Below are 24,010 nucleotides of genomic sequence, written 5' to 3'. Positions count from 1 at the left end.
CACATTAGCATTACATTGATGAGGCTCGTTGCTTGCCAGGGCGCCTGTGAGTGATTTCTACGAATTACGGAATAAAAATTGGCTATCGGGGTCCAGGACAATACAGGGCATAAGAAATATACTCGCCCCACCCACTCATCTTTTCACTGATCGATATTCAGAATCGGGAGGCGGAGCACAACTACGGATTTTGAATCGTGCACTCACCCATTAAAACTTGCAGCGTGGTTTAGCTCGCCCGTCACCAAGAACAGCACAAAGACGTTCAAATCCGAGAAAGAAAACGTAAAGTTAGGCTAGAACGTTTAACCGGAGGAGGCATTTGAATTCATGGGGCGTGAAAAATGGCGTAACAAGGCTTTAAGGTAGGGATTCCCAACCGAGGGGCCGTGGACCCCCAGAGGGGGCTCCAAAGGGGGTCTACACACAGCCTTTCTTCTCCTGCCTTTATGGACTCAGCCACAAGGTATGGAAGCAGCCACTTCTACTACTTCCTCCTCCCAAGCATGAGTGAGTTCTCTTGTGGTTTAGGCTCCTGTCTCTTCTCCCCTCAGTCCTCCTCGAGCCTGCCTGTTAACATGCGTGGTGATGTCACTTCCTGTGACATGTCACTTCCTGGGGCATGGAACAACCAAAGACTCGTCAGCCTGGTCGATTCCCCAAAACGAAATGAAAAAAGCTGACGGACGACTGTCTCTTCTGAGTCTTTTAATCAATCAAAACGCAGACCAGGAAACAAATGTTTTTGTTCTTCAGAAATTCGTTAGTGATTCCGGGACAGACGGGAGTCGGACAGTTGCACGTTTCTCCCCGGCCCCCTATGAACAAATGCGGTGGTGAAATTGGTAGGATACAGATGTAACCACAGGAAAAAAAAATCTGAGCAAGAGCCCTTTGACTCACTGAATCACTGATGAAATTCTGAAGAACAAAAATGTTTGCTTACAGGCCTGAATTTTAATTGCTTAAAAGACTCAGAGGAGACAGTTGGATTTTTTTTTTTTAGCTTTTTTCATTTTACTTCTGGGGGTGTGGCCGGGAGGTGTGGCCAGCTGACCATTTCAGGGGCTCATTGACGCCTGAAAAATAATTTCAGGGGCTCCTCCATGGTCAAAAGACTGAAAAACGCTGCTTTAAGGGATAAACTTAATGGGCAGTGCTAATTTTTCTGTTCCTGTCCAGATGTGCAAATATTTCTTTCGCAAGAGTTACATCTATCTGCCTACTTACACATAGCCCCACCCACTCATCTTTTCACTGATTGGTCCATCTATTTTGGTCTGCTCCCAGGTCATCCTGGGAGAATTCAATACCCGCGATAGATGTTTGACGGTAGTATTGTCGCTGTCTAACATGTATTAACCTGTCCCTGTCTATTTAAATAGATTTTAAATTGAATTTCATCTGCTGTAATTGTGTATTTTATGTTTTTCAGACACCACCGTGCGCCAGCTTACTGGGAGGGTGGTTTAAACATCTAATAAACTAAACTAAATTAAACATTTTTTTTAAAAGCCAAGCAAGCAAATGAGCATTTGGGAGTAAGTGACCTTCATAAATGTAAGACACAGAGGGGAATTGCCCAACTAGAATTGGAAAGCAGGGGATGGCCTGATATAGGGAGAAAAGGGGCTGCAAAATCCCCTGCTGACCTGGTACCATTGAGAAGTCTGAATTGCTTCAGGTGGCATATGAGGAAGATAGTAAAGAGGAGTTGCCTAGAGAATTAGCAGAATGCTTGGGAGAGGCTGCAGCACAGTTGAACATACAGAACTCGCTTGACCTTAACCAGGGCCAGAACTTTGTCTATCCTGGCCCCCACCTGGTGGTATGAGCTCCCAGAGGTGATCAGGGCCATAACGGAATTAAAGCAGTTCTGCAGGGCCTGCAAAAGGGAGCTCCTCCACCAGGCATTTAGTTGAGGTCAATCTGAACCATCACTGCCCACGGGCCCTCCTCCTGAGCCTCCCTCCTATGGCATCCACCATAATTCCGCCCAACCCACTGGGCTATTGGTACGCCTTAATTTAATGTTCTCCATATTATTCTATCGTTCTACCATGTTGCTTGCTATGAGCCCTGTGTTATTGTGAAACAGAGTTCTCTGTATTGTTTCTGTTTTATGTGAACCACCTGGAGCCTCTAGGGAGGGCGGTATATAAATATAACAAAAATAAATAAACAAACAAACAAACAACCTGCCATTATGTGTACTCTTAACACAGGGAAGGGGAAACGGCTAGCACTGCAGAAGGCGTATCCGTTCAAAGTGGTTTTTTTTTTTTTTAAAGAAAACCATCACAAAATGTGAAAGCAGAGGCAGAGGATCCCTTGTACAGGATGTCACAGAGGGGAGAAGAAATGTGTGCAAATCTTTAGGATCTGCAGCAGTGGGGCTGAAATACGGACAATAACCCAACACAGGTAGGGTTGCCAGCTTGAGGGGTGGGTGGTGGGTGGGAATACCTGGAGATTTGGGGGGGGGGAGGGCTGTGGAGGACAGAGTTTGGAGAGACAAGGAAGCTCAGCAGGTCATAATGCTGTAGAGCAGGGGGAGTCAACCTGTGGTCCTCCAGATGTCCATGGACTACAATTCCCATGAGCGTTTGCTGGCAGGGGCTCATGGGAATTGTAGTCCATGGACATCTGGAAGACCACAGATTAACTCCCCCTGCTGTAGAGTCCAACCCCCAAAGCAGCCATTTTCTCCACGGGAATGGATCTCCGTCATCTGGAGGCAAATTGTAATAGTGGGAGATCTCAAGTTCTCCCCTGGAGGTTGACAACCTTAAATACAGGGCGTCCTTTTGACACACACATGCAGAGCGTAAAGGAACTGCTTATTCCAAACTCCCCAAAACTGCAGACTCTGAAACACAGAATCTTTAAATAGAGGCTATAGAGAACACCACCAGTGTTTACAGCAGAGCATTAAAACCATTACAAGCTGCCTCTTCAAGGGATGGGATTCACTTGGCGAGGGTTTTTGGACAGCCAGTCTATAAATTTTGAAAAAAATACACCAGGGAGGCAGCTCCTGGCTGTTCTGAAAGCGCGCACAGTCAGGGCTTCTAGATGAATGACAGGGCAACAGACAGTCCTGCAGCTCCTCACCTTGAAGGCGTACTTGCGGTTGATGTGATCCTCGGAAGAAAGCATGGCGACCTGGAAACTGGGGAGAAGGATGCTTCCCAGTATCCCCTCTTCTTTTTCATCTGGGAAAGTAATCAGAACGATTGATTAAACGACTGTCTTTTCAGCCTGCATCCTGCGAGTCAAATAAACCGGTTCCACGGGCAATCTGCAAGATATTGTTGACGAAGTCGGCAGTAGCTGGTCAAAGTCTTGATTTAGGCAAAATTTTCAGCACTTCAGTGTGCCCAAAGGCTGGTCTCTTCACCGTGAGAACAGTGGAACAGCCGCTGGTTTGAGGCTTGGTGTACGGGCTAGGAGGGTGGACTTCTAATCTGGCGAGCCGGGTTTGATTCCCAGTTCCCCCACATGCAGCCAGCTGGGTGACCTTGGGCTCCCCACAGCACTGAGAAAGCTGTTCTGACCGAGCAGGAATATCAGGGCTCTCTCAGCCTCACCCACCCCACAGGGTGTCTGTTGTGGGGAGAGGAAAGGGAAGGAGATTGCAAACCGCTTGGAGACTACTTTGGGTAGAGAAAAGCAGCATATAAGAACCAACTCTTCTTCTTCTTCTTTGCAGTTAAATAATCTACAAGGCATTTGGTTGAGGCTAGGCCACCCGAAACATCTAAGAACCACCCCCTCCCCTCTCAACATTCTTCCTTGTAACATCTGGATCTGGTCAATAATGGGAGAGGGGGGTGATGTGAAAAGGCCCAGAAGTAAAGGACACCAATGTTATTTTAGATGGGTTAATTGACTCTAGTTCTAATTCATGCTGGTTTTAAATTGCTGTATACTGCCCCGAGACGGCTGGACGATCCTATGAATTGAATGAATGAATTTTCGAAAAGGTTTTCAGGACTGGAATGACAATTTCTAAATGCTGCCCACACAGGGTTTAGATGGTCTCCCCGGCTTCGTTCTCATGTTGCTAGACCTCAGGGCAGTGTTTGACGTGGTAGACCATGAGCTTCTCATGAGGCATAACCTCAAGGGACCAAGCCCTATGAAGATAGGTTGAGGGACTTGGGAATGTTCAGCCTGGAGAAAAGGAGGTTGAGAGGGGACAGGATAGCCCTCTTTAAGTATTTATAGGTTGTCACTTGGAGGAGGTCAGGATGCTGTTCCCGTTGGCTGCAGAGGAGAGGACACGCAGTAATGGGTTTAAACTTCAAGTACAACGATATAGGCTAGATATCAGGAAAAAGTTTTTCACAGTCAGAGTAGTTCAGCAGTGGAATAGGCTGCCTAAGGAGGTGGTGAGCTCCCCCTCACTGGCAGTCTTCAAGCAAAGGCTGGATACACACTTTTCTTGGATGCTTTAGGATGCTTTGGGCTGATCCTGCATTGAGCAGGGGGTTGGTCTAGATGGCCTGTATGGCCCCTTCCAACTCTATGATTCTATGAACTGATTTTGTTTATTTGTTTGAAAATAAGCCTCAAACCGGTGGCTATTCTGCCGTTGCCTACAGTGGAGACACTTTATCCACAGTGAAGTGCTAAAGGCTTTGTCTGAATAAAGACTTTGATTATATACTACAGACTTGGATGATAATATTTTGCAGACTGCCTGCGGTACAGGATTATTTGACTGGCAATATTTCCATTCAAGCTTCGGTAGGCGCAAAAATAAACTTTTGCACATGTAAAAATAAAAGCATTTTAATGCATACATTCGCATTCCGCAATTCCATCACCTCACAAACACGGTTTCCACAGCTAATGCTTTTTTGACAAATTTCGAGAGTGTCGAAATAACCATGGCCAAAACCTCATTGCTTTGAAGGAGAAACCATACAACGACAAGTGAAGAAATGCGTTTTTTTGGGGGGTAAAACCTTCTCCAGGATGTTGAAGCAGTTTTTTTCGTTCTGGGCAGAGGACAGGCAAACAAAGGAAAATCAGCCCAACCACTTTCCAGCATCACCTCAACAACCTCTTTAAGAAATTTTCACCACCACATGAGGAATTATATTAAAGGGTTGCGGCACTAGCCAGTTTGGTGTAGTGGTTAGGAGTGCGGACTTCTAATCTGGCATGCTGGGTTTGATTCTGCACTCCCCCACATGCAACCAGCTGGGTGACCTTGGGCTCACCACGGCACTGATAAAAACTGTTCTGATCTGGTAAAAACTGTTCCCCACAGGGTGTCTGTTGTGGGGAGAGGAATGGGAAGGTGACTGTAAGCCGCTTTGAGCCTCCTTCGGGTAGGGAAAAGCGGCATATAAGAACCAACTCTTCTTCTTCTTATTGCCTAGAATGTCCAATTGGCTTTCAGGTGTCTCCACTGTAGGTAACGGCAGAATAGCCACCGGTTTGAGGCTTATTTTCAAACAAATAAACAAAATCAGTTCATAGAATCATAGAATGTAAGCTGCTTTGAGCCTCCTTCGGGTAGAGAAAAGCGGCATATAAGAACCAACTCTTCTTCTTCTTCTTCTTCTTCTTCTTCTTCTTCTTCTTCTTCTTCTTCTTCTTCTTCTTCTTCTTCTCCTCCTCCTCCTCCACTAGGAAGGTTGAGGACCGCTGCTCCAGAACAACTGCATTGAAACTGGGATGGGCAAAGAAGGATTTTAATCCTGCTCAAACTCTAACTCAAGGCCGCATTCGCTGTGGAGTGGTCAATGCCTCTTCAGGAAAGTCGCTCTGCAATGCACAAAATCACAGGCGCAATTTGCAGTCCATGTCCCTATTGAACCCCCCCCCCCTGCGTGAGCATGGCCATCTCCGCCAGACAATAAATCCCTGGTCCCCGAACACCGAGGAATATTGAATATTCAGGAGGCGTCCCTTACATCTGCCTTTATCGGCAATGGCAAAGTAAAATGATGCCGTTTCTCCTAAAACAGCACACGTCCTGCCAGGCAGACTGTCATAAAAGGGCTGTGTTGTTAATGCCTCAGCATAGATCATTTGGGTTATAGGGAGTGAAAACCATTCTCCGCCTAGCACACGGCGTTTTGGGTGCAAAATCTGAAATATATGTGGGCGTTTCGGCATTCTACTGACAGAGATGGGAGAGGAAACGGGATTGTCCAAGCGTCATGTGAAATACTAACACCAGAGGGTTCCTCTCCCAGCTTCTAATGAGTTAGAATCGTAGAATCATAGAGTTGGAAGGGGCCATACAGGCCATCTAGACCAACCCCCTGCTCTACGCAGGATCAGCCCAAAGCATCCTAAAGCATCCAAGAAAAGTGTGCATCCAACCTTTGCTTGAAGACTGCCAGTGAGGGGGAGCTCACCACCTCCTTAGGCAGCCTATTCCACTGCTGAACTACTCTGACTGTGAAAATTCTTTTCCTGATATCTAGCCTATATCGTTGTACTTGAAGTTTAAACCCATTACTGCGTGTCCTCTCCTCTGCAGCCAACGGAAACAGCATCCTGCCCTCCTCCAAGTGACAACCTTTCAAATACTTCCTCTAACGCAGTCGCTCGGTTGTATTTTAAACAAGACATCTTGATTCATGCAGCATCTGAAGGTAGCCAAGCCTTATGGGAATGGAAATGAGGACCAGGCTGCAAGAACATAATTTGGTTGTTGTTGTCGAGGTTTTTGGGTGCGGTTCAGCAATCCTGTGAAACAGTGTGTCGGCAAGGAAGGATCAGTATGGCAAAAATGCTAACTGCAATTATAAGCTACACTACCTCCTGCCCTGCCCCAAAGAACACTCCCCAGATTTCAGTGCAGGAGTGCAAAGAATTGGAGATTTAGCGCAATTCATTTGGTTCTCACTTCCTGAGGAAGGTGACCCAAGGTCCTCCACACTTGAAAATCCACCTGTAAGTCCAGATCTAATAGCAGCTCCAAGCTGCAAATGTGATCCGGCAAAGGAAGAAGAAGAAGAAGAAGAAGAAGAAGAAGAAGAAGAAGAAGAAGAAGAAGAAGAAGAAGAAGAAGAAGAAGAAGAAGAAGAAGAAGAAGAAGAAGAAGAAGAAGGTCGGTTCTTCTATGTCGCTTTTCTCTACCCGAAGGAGGCTCAAAGCGGCTTCCAGTCGCCTTCCCTTTCCTCTCCCCACAACAGACGCCCTGTGAAGGAGGTGAGGCTGAGAGAGCCCTGATATTACTGAAGAAGAAGAAGAGGTGGTTCTTCTATGCCGCTTTTCTCTACCCGAAGGAGGCTCAAAGTGGCTTACAATCCCCTTCCCTTTCCTCTCTCCACAACAGAAACCCGGTGAGGTGGGTGAGGCTGAGAGAGCCCTGATATTACTGTCAGAACAGCTTTATCAGTGCCGTGGCGAGCCCAAGGTCACCCAGCTGATTGCATGTGGGGGAGTGCAGATTCAAACCCGGCTCGCCAGATTAGAAGTCTGCACTCCTAACCACTACACCAAACTGGCTGGAGAGCACAACCCCAATCCAAAATCTGCTGAACCCCAGTTCCTTGACTGGTTCTGCTTCCAACCAATACCACAGTCCTCTGGACTGAACTTCCCACTCATTTAATCTATTTCTCCCTCCAGATACTTATACCCTGCATTTCTCCCTAGCTGGGACTTAAAAGTGGCTTAGAATACCTTTCTCCCCTCTTCCATTCTCCCACGACAACCCCGCGAGGTAGGCCAGGCTAAGACTTTGAGAAAGTTCAAGGGGACTGAGTGAGTTTGCACGACTGAAGTGGAGATTTGAACTTGGAGCCTAGCGTAACGCTCTATCTGCTACGCCACTGGCTCTCTTGTGGCTTGGCGTGGTCCTGGAATTCTGTCTGCAGCATCCCAGGCCAAGTCACTTGTCAAGGCTGAGGACATTCTCACCTGGAGTATACCTGACATTGCTTACTCTATGCCAGGGGTAGTCAAACTGCGGCCCTCCAGATGTCCATGGACCACAATTCCCAGAAGCCCCTGCCAGCATTCGCTGGCAGGGGCTTCTGGGAATTGTGGTCCATGGACATCTGGAGGGCCGCAGTTTGACTACCCCTGATCTATGCAATCTGAGCACGAATGTTTTCAATGTCAACATAAATATCATGTCTCTTGATCCACGGGTGTCTTTGCAATGACTAATTTAAGTCAGGCACATTGGAGGAACAAATGCTGAATTGTCAGAGGGAAATTTATGGCCCATCCCCAAGCCTTTGAAAGTCCCGGAAAAAAGCCTTGCCGGACATGCAGCTGTTGTTTTGCAGAACCAGCGTGGTTATTACCTGGCGCTGGGAGCGATCCATCTTGCGAGTTACTCAAACGTGGCCGTTCCCTGTGCATGTTTTGATGCCCAGAAGCAACGTCAGTCAGATGTCTCCAAATGAACTGCGGTTCTTGCCAACTGCTCTCTGCAGGGAGTGCGGCAAGGACCAGAAGGCCTTGCCGCCCACCTACTGCCTAGCCATGTGCCGTGCAAAAGGTTTCTCCCCACTTGGCGGCAGGTGAGGTCAAGGGTGCAAGTGACAAAGAGCGTGGAGGAGGTCAGGATCTCCCCGGTTGCCAACCCCCTGCCCTGATCCTGTCAAAGGCAGCTGTCAATGTCCCTTCTCATTTTTTGTATTCTCATCTGTCAGTGGGGAGAGGGCCTGGGGAAGTGAACTGATTTTATTTGCTTGCTTTGCATTTGCTCGCTCGATTGTGTAAACGAAGGGGGGGAAAAAAAGGAAATCGGTTGGCTTTGTTTGGTAATGGCTTCATGCCACTGAATAATGCATAAAGTCAAATCTCAAAGTATCACATGGGCTGTACGCTCACAATGTGCTAGGGCATATGCTTTTCTCTTGGAAGGATGGGACTGTGGGAGAGGGGAACTTGAACATGATGCCATGAACACTTGGGTGAAAGACTAGGTTGTGTGCTTTTTCTGGGAACAGGGGGAAACTCACCTGTTGTCAGTTGCGGGTGGGGTTTCTGGAATTATATTGACCAATGTGTTGCCTATCAAATCAGTTTCAAGCAGAGACAAAGACGAATAAACAGAAAGAAATTTCCAAGCTGGCGATGGCAAAAAGCTTTATCCAGAACAAATTCCTAGGTATAAAACCTTGTTTTCGTATTTTACTTCCTCAGTAAACTTATTTCTGAATTGGTTCTTTTCCTAGAGATATAAACAAAGTCTTCAACACACTACCTAATTCTTTTATTTTATATACCTTATATTATAGTTTATATTTTATATACCTTATATTATAGTTTATATTTTATATACCTTATATTATAGTTTATATTTTAAGTCATATACTTTGGGTCTATTAGTATCAAAGGTCCATAAAGGTAACTATCACAGAATCACAGAATCATAGAGTTGGAAGGGGCCATAGAGGCCATCTAGTCCAACCCCCTGCTCAACGCAGGATTAGCCCTAAGCATCCTAAAGCATCCAAGAAAAGTGTGTGTCCAACCTTTGCTTGAAGACTGCCAGTGAGGGGGAGCTCACCACCTCCTTAGGCAGCCTATCCCTATTATAACTATCTTATAAATGGACCTTTGATACTAATAGACCCAAATTATATGACTTAAAATATAAAATATAAGGTATATAAAATATAAGAATTAGGTAGTGGGTTGAAGACTTTGTTTGTATCCCTGAAAAAAAAAAAACAATTCAGAAATAAGTTTACTGAGGAAGTAAAATAAGAAAAGGAGGTTTGATACCTAGGAACTCAGTCTGAATAAAGCTTTTTGCCATCGCCGGCTTGGAAATTTCTTTCTGTTTATATATCAAATCAGTCTCAGCAAGAATAACCATGAGCTTCATATCACTACCTCAATAAACTGCTTTTGCTGCTAATGCCAAGTGTTTTCATTGAGAAAGGCAACGGAACCGTATTGGATTCTAGATTCAGAGGGTAGCCATGTCGGTTTGAGGTAGCAGAACCAACTTGGCCTCCGGTGCACCTTTAAGACCAACAAAGTTTTATTCAAGGTATAAGATTTCGTGTGCATGCACACTTCCTCAGGCACAATGAAATGGGAATTTTCCAGTTCACACATATAAAGGTGAAGGGTGAGTCACAGATCAGTAAACGTATAAAAGGGCCTTACAAGAATAAGAAGCTAAGTTTATAAGGCTGTGTTTTGTTTGGTTCAACTCTGGGGGGGGGGGGAACCTAATAAAAAGACATACATTTGTCAAGACTGAAGATTAACAGACAGGTGCGTCCCCAATTGTAGAACAGAGAGTAATTAACTGTGACCCTGCCACGACATTCCATCCATCTCCTCACTTTGTATAGATTCAGAGTTGGAAGGGACCAACAGGGTCATCTAGTCCAGGGGTAGTCAACCTGTGGTCCTCCAGATGTTCATGGACTACAATTCCCACGAGCCCCTGCCAGCAGATGCTGGCAGGGGCTCATGGGAATTGTAGTCCACGAACATCTGGAGGACCACAGGTTGACTACCCCTGATCTAGTCCAATCGCCTGCTGAATATGGGAAATTCACACCTGCCCACCCCCAGTGGCTCTAATTCCATGCCCAGATGATGCCCTCCCACCAAAAAAACCCACATGAATTCCTGGCTAGTCTGGCCTGGAGGACATTTGCCTCCCGATCCCAAAGTGGTATTGGCATTTCCTTGGGCATGCAAGAAAGGGCCACAGCCCCTTCTGCCCACCACTCACAATCTGCCTAAGTTCACAGAGTCAGCATTTCCATCAGATGGCTCTCTAGCCTCTGCTTAAAGACTTCCAAAGAAGGAGAACCCACCACCTCCCGAGGAAGCCTGTTCCACTGAGGAACCGCTCTAATTGTTAGGATTCAATTCTTTCCCTTTTGGATGGACAGACACACACAATCCTTAAATGTTGTGCCTTCACTTAACAGCTCCCTGGTTGTTGTTGGAGGAAGAGTGGACGAAGGAGTCAGGAATACCTAGGAGCAGCGGTCCCCAACCTTCTTGTAGTCGGGGACCGCCTCCGAGGCTGGGAGAGAGCTGGCGGCCCGGCCGCCGCAGCTGCATGTAAATGTGCACGCGCAGTTGCCATGCATGCACGTTTTCACCAGCAGGGGGCGCAAACACACATGCGCGGCAGCTCCGCGCGTGCACATTTGTGTTGCTGGCATGCCAGTGGCGTGACTGCCTCTCCCTCCCCTCTCGCTGCGGCAGGGGGAGGCAGGCACGGCCGCTGGGGACCCGATACCATGGCCTTTGCGGCCCGATACTGGGCCGCAGACCGGGGGTTGAGGACCTGCCTAGGAGGACCAACGGAATGTGGTTTCATGACCGAGGCTGTATTCAGATGGCATCAAATCTGCACAAACCCATTTGTGGCTCACACTTGTGCCTTGTTTCTATCTCCCGTCCCCTCCTTCCCTGGGGTGGAGTGTCGGGGTCCTTGCTGGGAGCTACTATTTTTGACTACTAGTGACATCCAAATGCGCACGCTGATCGGAATTCTAACCCAGAGGTTAATCCAGGCTTAGAATCCTGGTTAATGGAAGGGCGGGGTCACCTCTGCCTCTGCTGTTCCATGTTGTGAGTAGCCCAAGTTAATCTCCAGCTGGGATGCTTTCACTACGGTCTGGGTGAGAAGGGCGGAACATGGCCCGGGCACAAGCTAAAGCAACAGACTGTGTGCATTTCAACTGAAAGGCGGCTAAGTTGCTTCTCTGAAAGCATTTGGAGCTGCCAGTTCTTTGGTGCTAATCTTCCCTCCGCCCCAAAATGATCTTGGGCGACCTGGCGCCAATAACATCAGGAGAAAATTGATGTGTTTTGCACAATGTTCATTCAGAGTGGTGATGGAAAATGCCATCACAGAATCATAGATTTGGAAGGGACATCCTCGGTCATCTAGTCCAACCCCTTGCACAAAGCAGGACACCCACAGGCCTATTGCTGACAGCGTAACCTGCCACTCCCTTGAGCCTTCACAGAATCAGCCTCTCCGTCAGATGGCTCCTCCAGCCTCTGTTTAAAAATCTCCAAAGATGGAGAACCTACCACTTCCTGAGGAAGCCTGTTCCACTGAGAAACCACTCTAACTGTCAGGAACTTCTTCCGGATGTTTAGACGGAATTTCTTTTGCCTTAATTTCATCCCATTGGTTCTGGTCCGTTCCTCTGGGGCAAGAGAGAACGACTCTGCTCCATCCTCTACATGGCAGCCTTTTAAATACTTGAAGATGGTTATCAGATCCCCTCTCAGTCATCTCTTCTCCAGGCTAAACAGACCAAGCTCCCCCAACCTTTCCTCGTGCGTCTTTCTACTATGTCAAGACACAAATAAGTTATGGTGGCCCTCTAGGACTTTCAAGGCAAGAGATGACAGAGGTGGTTTGCCATTGCATGACTCTGTGCAGTAACTTTGGATCTCCTTGGTGGTCTCCCTTCCAAATGCTAGCCATGGAAGGTTCTGCTTAGCTTCTGAGTTCTGATAAAATCGAGCTAGCCTGGGATATCCAGGTAAGGTTTACTATAAGAATTACTGCAAGATTATTTGCTTGGGGAAGTGGGGGAAAGTTATTATAGAGATGGCCACCTGGAGTCCTCTATACTAGCACAACACCACAAGTCAATTACTAGCCCAAGTAAATCACAGCCGGTTGGTTTAGTGTGCATGACAAAGATCCTCTCCGTAGTTCATTCTGATATATTTACACTGAATTTATTCATATTACTATTTAATTAAAATCCCTTCTTGGGAGCGTTTGTTCACCCATCTCTTTGATTCCTGCATCTATTTTTCATTTATATGCAGAGGCTAAAAAACAAACTAGCAGGGGGGGGGGGGAAATAATCTTTTATTCCAGGCCTTGAGTTATACTATTTATTCAATTCGAATGAGAATGACCTATTGTGGTCAGCAAAAGTGAAGTTAGCTTTTTTCTTTCTTTCTTTTTTTGCTCCAGTAGGAATCACAGAGGAATGCTAAAAAATGGGAGGCTCTGAGCATGACCGTGGTGGCTCTCTGCCAAGACGAGGAAGCAAACCTGAAAGTGGCAACTGGCCCAGTTCAGGTGCTGGTGTGGGAAAGGGACAAGTCGAAGCCAAATTATGGGGACCTCCATGGAGTTTTCAAAGCAAGAGACATGCTGAAGGTAAGGGGGCATGTTGCACAGGAGCATGGGGTTATGGGGGTGGGAACAAGCTCCTCATAAACCGATTATGCACGCAGCGATCCCGGCGCTGCTTCTGGTTGTGCCACGGTCACCCGGAAGCTGTGCTTTCTTCTGCGTTTTGCTAACGCGGCTTTTTCGGCAGCATACACCAAAGCTGCGGCCGGTTGCAGCCGGCACTGTGCATTATCGGTGATTTTAGTCGCCGCCATTCCACCCCGAGTGTGCGTTATCCCCCACGTGCATAATGGGTCATACTTGTGCACAGGAGACCCTGGAGTAGTGGTATTAGTTGTAGCAGTAGCAGTAGCAGTAGCAGTAGAAGAAGAAGAAGAAGAAGAAGAAGAAGAAGAAGAAGAAGAAGAAGAAGAAGAAGAAGACGAAGAAGACGAAGAAGACGAAGAAGAAGAAGAAGAAGAAGAAGAAGAAGAAGACGAAGAAGAAGAAGAAGAAGAAGAAGAAGAAGAAGACGAAGAAGAAGAAGAAGAAGAAGAAGAAGACGAAGAAGAAGAAGACGAAGAAGAAGAAGAAGAAGAAGAAGAAGAAGAAGACGAAGAAGAAGAAGAAGAAGAAGACGAAGAAGAAGAAGACGAAGAAGAAGAAGAAGAAGAAGAAGAAGAAGAAGAGTTAGTTCTTCTATTATGCTTCTCTCTGCCCGAAGGAGTCTCAAAGCGGCTTACAGTCGCCTTCCCTTTCCTCTCCCCACAACAGACACCCTGTGAGGTGGATGAGGCTGAGAGAGCCCTGATATCACTGCTCGGTCAGAACAGCTTTATCAGTGCTGTGGCGAGTCCAAGGTCACCCAGCTGGTTGCATGTGGGGAAGCACAGAATCAAACCCAGCTCGCCAGATTAGAAGTCTGTACTTCTAACTACTACAGGAAGCTGGAGGCTTTTACCCATAAAGGCCTATTTGATGGCAGGCCAGCTCATGCACAGTGCACAGAAGACAGATTTATTTACACATCAAAATGACAAGATGTCATAGTCCCATTGTATACGGCACTGGTCAGACCACATCTGGAGTCCTGTGTGCAGTTCTGGAGGCCTCACTTCAAATAGGATGTGGATAAAATTGAAAGGGTACAGAGGAGAGCGACGAGGATGATCTGGGGCCAAGGGACCAAGCCCTATGAAGATAGGTTGAGGGACTTGGGAATGTTCAGCCTGGAGAAAAGGAGGTTGAGAGGGGACATGATAGCCCTCTTTAAGTATTTGAGAGGTTGTCAGAGGAGGGCAGGATGCTGTTTCCATGGGCTGCAGAGGAAACGACACGCAGTAATGGGTTCAAACTACAAGTACAACGATATAGGCTAGATATCAGGAAAAAACTTTTTCATAGTCAGAGTAGTTCAGCAGTGGAATAGGCTGCCTAAGGAGGTGGTGAGCCCCCCCTCACTGGCAGTCTTCAAGCAAAGGTTGGAGACACACTTTTCTTGGATGCTTTAGGATGCTTTGGGCTGATCATGTGTTGAGCAGAGGGTTGGACTAGATGGCCTGTGTGGCCCCTTCCAACTCTGATTCTATGATTCTATTTATTTCAGATTTCTAGGCTGCCCCTCTCCAAAATGTTCTCTCAACTATGAAACTATTAATGCCCCCCTTGATATCCTTGAGGAAGTACAGGATAGAAATGCAATGGAGAGAGAGAGAGAGAGAGAGAGAGAAGAAATCAGAACAGATGAGGGGACATCTGTTCTTTCTTAGGAAGAGGGCCGAGGAGGTCTGTATCACAAATGGACAACTCTGGTTACATTGACTTTCGCTCTCTGTTCAGCCCACAAATCAGATTAGCCCTTAGATCCTGTGATGACAAAACAAGTCCGACCGTCTCAGAAATGTTCACAAATGGACTTACATAGAAGCATATTGTGTACAGCACAAGGGAGGGAAAGGGTACTTAAAAATGTATTCTAACAACTTGCATTTGCTAGGGTTAATATGCTTGGGTTGCTCTAATAACCACTTCCAAGGCTTGCAAATGATTACTAGAACATCTGGTTATCTAACCCCATCTGCTTCAGCTTCTTCCCAGAGGATGGGTATATAAATAGCTCTGATTTATTTATTTATGCCATCTAAGCATAATGTTGGCTTCTATATGTCTTATCTAGCCTAAAACCAGTAATTTAATTAAGCGGAAAGCATTAAGAGAATTAGCAACCCAAACAAACGAAACTTTGCATTGTGTTTTGATTAACATTCTAGATGCGCAGAAGTCTGTCTTCTAAAAAAAGCCCCATAAAAATGCCAACTTGAATCAAGGAATTTCAAGCTCAGGGAAACGCATCAGAACAGCCTTTTCGGCTAAGAAGTCAAACCAACCAGCCATCTGGCCACCTCCCTAATTATAGAACAATTTTAGCTCGACCAAAGTCTCCATGTCTAAAATTACAGTCCTACAGTTACACTAATTTTGACTCAGCAGTGGTTTGGTTTTCAAAACAACCTATAATCTTCTTGTTGTAGGAAAAACACACAATACTCCTGAATTTGTATGTGGTTATAACGTGAGTGCTTTGGGACTTCAGTGACCTCGATCAGCCCTAAGATGAGCTGGATGTCTTCCAAAAAGTACAACTCAACTGGAAATTGATTATTATATTCTACATGCTGTTGCTGCAGTCTAAAGCAGCAGAAAGATCAAGATGGGGAGCCACGTTAGTCTGTCTGCAGCCGTAAAAAAGACCAGGATTTCTCAAACAGAGTTTCGTGAAACCCTGGGGTTTCTTGATGGCTCTGGAAGGGTTTCCTTATTGGAGGGGAGTTAGTTAATTTTAAAAAAATATTTAAAAAAACGTGTTCAACATTTATCAGGTGACATGACCAGCTATGGTCATATTACTATGGTCATGTAAACTTGCCCCTCCTTCCCAAAATGGCCAATGATGGGCCTGGAGGGGTTGGGAAGGGGAGGGCCCCAGGTGGCCGTGTCCACAGCTAGGCTTCCTGCCCATATTCTGCACGATGGTGCCACTTTGGGGCTTTCATGAAACCTGAAGAACGTTTCAGGGGTATCTCAATGATAAAAAGTTGAGGAAGGCTGATGGAAACTAACGAAATTTGTGCCCGGGGATCAAGTTTCATGAGTCAGTAGCTGAAGAAGTGAGCAGTGATTCAGGAAAGCTTCTCCCCTGCCCCAAATTGTGTTAGTCTTTAAAGTGCTACCGGACTCTTGCTGTTTTCTAATCTCAACCAGTATTCCTCAAACTGGGATCCAGGAGGAGAAGGAGCCCTTTTCTCAGTTATCCAGCTGACATGGAAACCGAGCTATCCCACTTTCCTCGAAATTCAAGCAGGGGAAACAACTCTTTGCCAAAAGGAATGGAATTGGATTTTAATCCATTTGTTTTCTTTAACTGCAGGCTGTAGCTCAATATCAGGGAAGCTCTTACTGATCCCATTCTTGCTCCTTATCTCAGTCAAAGGAGAAGAACACTCCTTAAATATGTTAAAGGTAAAGGTAAAGGTATCCCCTGTGCAAGCACTGGGTCATGTCTGACCCTTGGGGTAACGCCCTCCAGCGTTTTCATGGCAGACTCAATACGGGGTGGTTTGCCAGTGCCTTTCCCAGTCATTACCGTTTACCCCCCAGTGAGCTGGGTACTCATTTTACCCTAAATATGTTAGCTGATAACAATTGGAAGCTGATGTGGAAGGTGGCCAAGTATGGATGGAAGGCCTATCGGAACAGGAAACAATGAAGGGAACTCTGTTACGTCCGCACCAAGTTTAATTAATCTTAAATATATGGTAAAGGTATCCCCTATGAAAGAATCGAGTCATGTCTGACCCTTAGGGTGACGCCCTCCAGCATTTTCATGGCAGACTCAATACGGGGTGGTTTGCCAGTGCCTTCCCCAGTCATTAACGTTTACCCCCCCAGCAAACAAGCTGGGTACTCATTTTACTGACCTCCGAAGGATGGAAAGTCAACCTTGAACCGGCTGCTGGGATCGAACTCCCAGCCTCATGGGCAGAGCTTCAGACAGCATGACGGCTGCCCTACCGCCCTGTACCACAAGAGGCTCATAAATATATAGTACTAATTTTATAGGCATGTTTGATGATAACCGGCAATATTTTTGCATTAACTGCTAATGCTGTAATCCACATTGTATCGCATCTATTTGATGTCTTATACGAGCCATTAAGCCCACTTTGAAAGTGGCAAGAGGGTGGGCGGAGGAGGCAGGCGGGCGTCCGGGGGCCAGGTAGTGATGGAAGGGCCGGTGGTGGAAGCGCAGCCTCAGGAGAGAAGGCAGGCACCCTTCCAAGGGTTTTAGCCACTGTGAGAAGGCAGGGGGAGCCTTGGCAGAATGCAGCCCCCCGATTGGTCCTGGGGGAGGGCTCTCCCCCCGAGGGCCAATCAGAGGGCTAGCACGTCGTCGGAAACGTGCCGCATGTTTTATGATGACGACGATTGTCTGACTCAGTTGACCAACAAGGCTAGCCAGCTGAATGATGATTCATTATGGCAGGACTGGCTGGTTTTGTCAATCCCAGAAGCTAAGTAGGACCAGCCCTGGCTAGTATCTGGATGTCAGACCTCCTAGGAATACTAGAATCATGATGCAGAGGCAGCCAATGTCCATCCTGAATGTAATGCTTGTCAGCTTCATCAAGTGCCCTTCAGTCAGTGGTTCTCAACCTGGGGGTCAGGACCCCTTTGAGGTTCGAATGACCCTTTCACAAGGGTTGTGGCAGGGCAAGCAACTTGGCCAGGGGGGGCGCCATCCGCACAACAGCCTTGCGGGGTAGATCGAGACAGAGCATTCATCCGTCTGGAGCAGCGGAAAAGAGCGAGATCGGCATGGTGGGACAAGAGGCAGAACTGAACTGAGAAACCCTGGGAAAAAAATCCAATTTATATACAATCCTGAACCATGGATCTTCACGCCATCGGTCATTTTCGGTTTAATTTCTGTGAAAAACACTTGAATAATGTTATGGTTGGGGGTCACCACAATGTGAGGAGCTGGATTAAAGGGTCGCGGCATTAGGAAAGTTGAGAACCACTGCCTTAGGCCCTAGAATTTTGGGTGAAGGAAAAGAAGTTCTCTTTGTCAACTTTCTCCACCCAGTACACAATTTTATGAACCTCTATCCCATTCAGAATGAGCCTCTTGTGGCGCAGAGTGGTAACGCAGCAGACATGTAGTCTGAAAGTTCTGCCCATGAGGCTGGGAGTTCGATCCCAGCAGCCGGCTCAAGGTTGACTCAGCCTTCCATCCTTCCGAGGTCGGTCAAATGAGTACCCAGCTTGCTTGCTGGGGGGTAAACGGTAATGACTGGGGAAGGCACTGGCAAACCACCCCGTATTGAGTCTGCCATGAAAACGCTGGAGGGCGTCACCCCAAGGGTCAGACATGGCCCGGTGCTTGCACAGGGGATACCTTTACCTTTACCTTTTATCCCATTCAGTCATCTCTCTTCTGAACCATGAAGTACCAGATTTTTCAGACTTTCCTCGTAGGAAAGGTGAGCGAGCCCTTACTCATCTTGGTTGCCTCTTCTGTACTTCTTCCAGTTCTGACTCTTCCTAATCTCATGCAAGCGTGCTGTCATTTTGACCTGGTTTTAGGCCGGCTGGTTTAAACGCGTAACGCCATTTCAAAGCTACGCAGACTCTGGAATCGCTCTCATTAACACCTTCCCTCACAACCCCTAACGAAATTAATCACCTTTGCAAGCGTCTAGACATTCGAGCTATTAAAATACATTTGAAAAGATTAGACCTGAGTGCTCAAAAAAAAAAAAAAGGATTAGTTAACGAAGGGCAAATCGTAGGAGCTTAATGCTTATTACGTTTTCCAATTGTTACGATTTCTAAGCGCCCATCAGCACCATCTTAGGAGACTTGGGGCTCAGAATGTTTCTCGCTCGGAAAGACCACAGCTGGCTGGGGGGACGTGGAATCACATGGTAAGAGAACACTGACTTCAAGCCATGCATATTTAGCACACTATGTTGAAACATATGCCGATTTGATGCAGGTTTCCAGTCCAGGAAAGACATCTGAGGCAGTCTTAATGCAGTTATAGAACGGGAAGGGAACACAGGAATAATGTCCCAGAATGTCAAGAGACCTTACCGCAGAGCTAACCTTTGGCCCTCTGTAACCACCACACTTGTGGTGCCTTTAACCGTGGCCTTATGCTGTTCCCGTCACGTTTTTCAGGTCTTGGAAATCAGCTTATTTTGCAATATGAAATGTGATAGCAAATTCGTTTTTGGTTTTTTTGGAAAGGATGTGGCCATTTGGGAACCTATATTCACATGTGGTGGGACTGTCCAGTAATTAAAGAATTCTGGGCTCTTCCGCCAGGCATATAGTTGAGGCCAGGGCAGCTCTCCCACTAATCCATCAGAGGATCCCCTCCAAGATTGCGATCTCTAACATCGAGATCATTGTTAGATCTACTGCATTGGCGCCACCCTCTTCTGAATATTATTCTCCCCACCAGGCTGAATTTGGGGGGAAGTCGGGTAAATACGATCAGAATTGTGACCACCGCCGCTTATATGTTATATGTGACTTGTTGTTGATGTAATTTGGGGTTTTTATGGGGTTTTTATTGTGTTTTAACTGTTTATGTTGTAAACCGCCCTGAGACCTATTTGGAGAAGGGTGGTCTAAAAATTAAATAATAATAATAAATTAATAATAATAATATTTAAAGAAATAGAAGAAAAAATAAAAGACAAGACCATGGGATTCATTACCTCTTCTTAACTTATTTTTGAATAATCACATGTGTTGTAAACAAAAAAAACCTGTGGTTAATTTTATGATTGTAGCTGCCAGAATTATTATCGCTAACAACTGGAAAAATTCTGAAAATGTGGTGATAGGTAAGTGGTGGAATAAACTAAAACAAATTATGATACTAGAAAATTCTAATGTTTTTCGCATTGCAAGGCGTTTTGTTGCTTTGAGTAGATACACGACCTGCTGCCTTCTTTGGTGGAGACTCCAAAGCTCACTTTCATCCCATGTCCCTTCCCCCGATTTGGCTGGGAGCAGGCCAGGATCTAGGGACATGCTGGTCCCCTCTTCATTTGCCCACTTGGGGGAGGGAGGGTTAACCTTCCCTTTTGCTGCCTGTTGACAACCCTTTCCCTTCCAGGTACCTCTCCGAAAGTAGAGGCTACCCTACATTTAAAAGAAAGGGTTTTATTCATTTATTTTATATTTTGGTTTCTATCCTGCCACTCCCACGTAGTGGCTCATGGTGGGTAACAATTATCATTAATGAAACAGTAAAACACCATAAAATAACCTAACCCATTAAAAACCTCAACCCCAGGTGGTGGTCTAAACTCCAACCCCTCTGGCTCGACATGCTTCAAAACTACCTTAGGGGCTGCCACAAGGCAGCCTGATGTTCCGGCCAACTCGGAGAGAGGCCCATATCTTACTCGCCTGGCGTTTTGCAGGCCCTGCAGAACTTGGAAGGCTCCGTCAGGGCCCTCAGCTCTCCTGGGAGCTCACTCCACCAGGTCGGGGTTAGGACCAAAAAACCTTGGGGATACAGATAAAACTGCACATATCTTTGGATTGCAGTCTTCTGTGCATGCTCGGTGTACCAAGTTAAGATTACCAACTAAAGTTGCTCACCTAAATTCATCCTCCTCCTCCTCCTCCTCCTCCTCCTCCTCCTTTCCCTAAGCAACTGTCTTGACCTTTTTTTAAAAAAGTGTTATCATTTTTACACATTGGAAAACATTCTCTAAGACATAGAAATGTCGAACGAACTTACCCCGATAATAGAAGAGGCACAGATCAGAAAGAACAAACCACCGCTTCTTCCAGAGCTTCATGCCGGTGCTGTCCTGCACGACAAACGTACAAAGCATAGGTGTTAGCCCTTTAAAGACAACTGGTAAGCAGCAACAGAACAACTGAAGCTGGTTCCATGAAAGAATCGAGGAGGATGAGGCCCCCTGTCATCTCTACTGGGGTCTTTTCTGTGTGAACAGATGTTGACTCCATCAACAAACCAACCAACCCACGCCTTGAGTAGGGAGGTATCGCGTTATATTCGGTCTTTCTGACAGAAGATAATGGGTGTCATAGAATTTCATTCCTTCATTCATTGATTCATTCATTGATTTATATACCACTACTCTCAAAGACTCGCGGTGGTTTACAATGCAACACAGAACCCTTAAATAATCCCGCACATTAAAACACATTGAAGATGGCCATTAGTTGGAGTTAAAACCCCCCCCCCCCCAAATCTTCTCTCCCCACCCCTGTCCAGCTAGCAGTCCGGAGATCTTTCCTTAGAAGCAGGGGACCTGATCTTACCAGCTCCAGGGGATCCCCTGATGGTAATTCCGTGACCTCAACCTGGCCTCAACTGTATGCCTGGCGGAAGAGCTCCATCTTGCAGGCCCTACGGAAAGCTGATAACTCCGGCAGGGTCCTTAGCTCTTCTGGGAGCTCATTCCACCAGGCTGGGGCCAGGGCTGAAAAAGCCCTGGCCCTGGTTGAGGCCAGGCGAATGAGGTATAGGATGCTGGTAAGCACAGGAACATGGATTAGGAATCATCAAATTGGAAGGGAACTCTAGGGTCATCTAGTCTAACCCCTTGCACAATACAGGAAACTCACAACTACCTGCCCAGCCACATTGACCCCAATTCCAAGCCCAGATGATGAATGTAATTCCCTCTCCAACTGGGGCACAACTTGTTGCTTTTGCTGGTTTCAAAGCTTAGGCAAATCCAGGATGTGCCAAGTCTCCACTCTAAGGCCCATTTCAAAGGCCCATAAACTCAGCCCTACAACCTGAGAAGTAATTTTGCAGCCTCTGCAAGGAGCATTCCACTTAGCCCTCATTGACTGGCACCGTAAACTATGACTCGTATGTGTGATTCATCAAAGATGAGTCAATGCAAACAGGAGCTTGATCATCATATAACAAAAATTACAACTTCCAACGAAGACACGTTGCATTGGCCCAAGAGATGAAAGACCAAAGGACGTACATCAGTGCATGAATCAGACTGGAATATTTGCTGAATACTTTGTCCTCACATCCAACTCCCAATTGCCTGGGAAGGCTCAAAACTTATCTAATCTGCTTCCACTCTGGTACTCCCTGATTTGAAACAAACAGCAAGGACTGGAGACAGAGCAGCAAACTTTGTAACCAGAAAGTCCAGGACCAGTCCATGGATGCTGAGAGCCTCCATCACCCATCAAACTGGGCATTCCAAAGGGACAAAGAGCAGGGAAGAGATATGGTATCTTCACACTCCCAGTTCATGCGGTGAAACTACTGAATGGGGCACTGCATTTTTACTGGGGACAGTGATTCCTGAAATTTCAGGAGAGCAGCCAGTGTGCTGCAGAGGTCAAGAACATGTTGGATCAGGCCAATGAGTCATCCAGTCCAACACTCTGTGTCACACAGTGGCCAAAACCCAGGGGCCATCAAGAGGTCCACCAACAGGGTCAGAAGTCCAGAAACCCTCCCAGTGTTGACCCCCAAGCACCAAGAATACAGAGCATCACTGCTACATAAACGAAGCCTTGTTATATCAGGTCAATGGCCCATTCAATCCAACACTCTGTCACACAGTGGCCAAAGCTCAGTTGCCATCAGGAGGTCCACCAATGGGGCCAGAACTCCGGAAGTCCTCCCACTGTTGCTCCCCAAACAACAAGACGACAGAGCATCCTGCCCCAGACAGAGTGTTCCATCTATACTTTGTGGCTAAGAGCCACTTAAAAAGGTAAAGGTATCCCCTGTGCAAGTACCGAGTCATGTCTGACCCTTGGGGTGACGCCCTCTAGCGTTTTCATGGCAGACTCAATACGGGGTGGTTTGCCATTCCCTCCCCAGTCATTACCATTTTACCCCCCCCCCCAACAAGCTGGGTGCTCATTTTACCGACCTCGGAAGGATAGAACCTTGTCGGCTGCTGGGATTGAACCTTGAGTCAACCTTGAGCCGGCTGCTGGGATTGAACTCCCAGCCTCATGGGCAGAGCTACAGACAGCATGTCTATTGCTTTACCACTCTGCGCCACAAGAGGCTCACCACCACTTCCTGCCGCAGTAAATCCCATTAATGAAAAAGTTGAGAAAAGGTGAGCTAGACAGTCTAATGGTCTGATTCAATAATAAAACATTCCTGCTTGTGTAGTGAGGGGAGGAGGACTTAAGGGAGCTACGCGAGCCATCACTCCCTTCGAGGCGTGTCTTTGCCATCACCCGTATTGCTGTGCCCCCTGCCGTGCGAAGACTTCATTCCCGTAGCAATTCTTAGGGGCTTTTATGTCCGTAACCAATTTGCAATGTGTTTCTCAGAATGAATGGCCACCACCAGCCAAAGCAAGCGTGTGTGCCGTCAGATAATAAAATTTAATAAATATGTTAATCTGCTCCGAAAAAGAAAAGGCATTTGTGAATTTTAAGTATACTTCGGCAGAATGGGCCGGAGATGGATATCCAGGAGGGGCCTAACGACAAATGCCAAAACTCTGAATATTCAGAAACACAGAAAGGGCAGATGTGGATTATTCCGTTAAGATCCTCCCGGTGATTAATTGTTATCTGTTTCCAAGCTGCATATCCCGAGGTAGAACATAGTTCACTGTTCTCCTTTTTCTGAATAACGTTACCATCTCACATCTCTAAAAGTTACTAAAGGGTGACAGCGTCTCCTCTGATAGGAATCTTATTTCAGATAGATCGTTTGTTTTACTTATGGGGAATATGCTTTATTCTTTGAGCGCTTGAGGGGTGCTGAACTGTTCTAAATAAGGTCTGAGCGAGGTTTTGCTTTCAACCTCCATGGTCCCAAGGTCATGAGAAGAAAGCCGTCTTTGGGGAAAGAAATGAAAACGCTGACGCCTTGGATGGTTTACACAT

The 24,010-nt window shown here is 46.5% G+C and overlaps 1 protein-coding gene across 23 annotated transcripts in view; it reads right to left on the bottom strand.

The window, feature by feature from the left end:
- The window catches only part of PLEKHA5 (pleckstrin homology domain containing A5), a 249,250-nt gene that overhangs the window by 59,023 nt on the left and 166,217 nt on the right, over positions 1–24,010 (bottom strand). For 20 of the 23 annotated variants that reach the window (XR_013231427.1, XR_013231428.1, XM_077340136.1 and 17 more), the window contains 2 exons: positions 20,886–20,958; positions 3,115–3,215 (listed from right to left, as the gene is read on the bottom strand). Coding sequence is in view for 19 of the 23 variants with exons in the window: in XM_077340136.1 (XP_077196251.1) it covers positions 3,115–3,215; positions 20,886–20,958 (174 nt within the window). In the remaining 4 variants the exon portion in view is untranslated. Of the gene's footprint in view, positions 1–207; positions 2,471–3,114; positions 3,216–20,885; positions 20,959–24,010 lie in introns of those variants that run through there. The other 3 variants (XM_077340135.1, XM_077340134.1, XM_077340133.1) reach the window with 3 other exon arrangements.

The sequence above is a fragment of the Paroedura picta genome, chromosome 5 (genome assembly GCF_049243985.1).
Source record: "Paroedura picta isolate Pp20150507F chromosome 5, Ppicta_v3.0, whole genome shotgun sequence".
Taxonomy (NCBI): domain Eukaryota; kingdom Metazoa; phylum Chordata; class Lepidosauria; order Squamata; family Gekkonidae; genus Paroedura; species Paroedura picta.
Note: the sequence above shows the minus strand (reverse complement) of the source record. Positions and strands in the feature narration are given on the sequence as shown.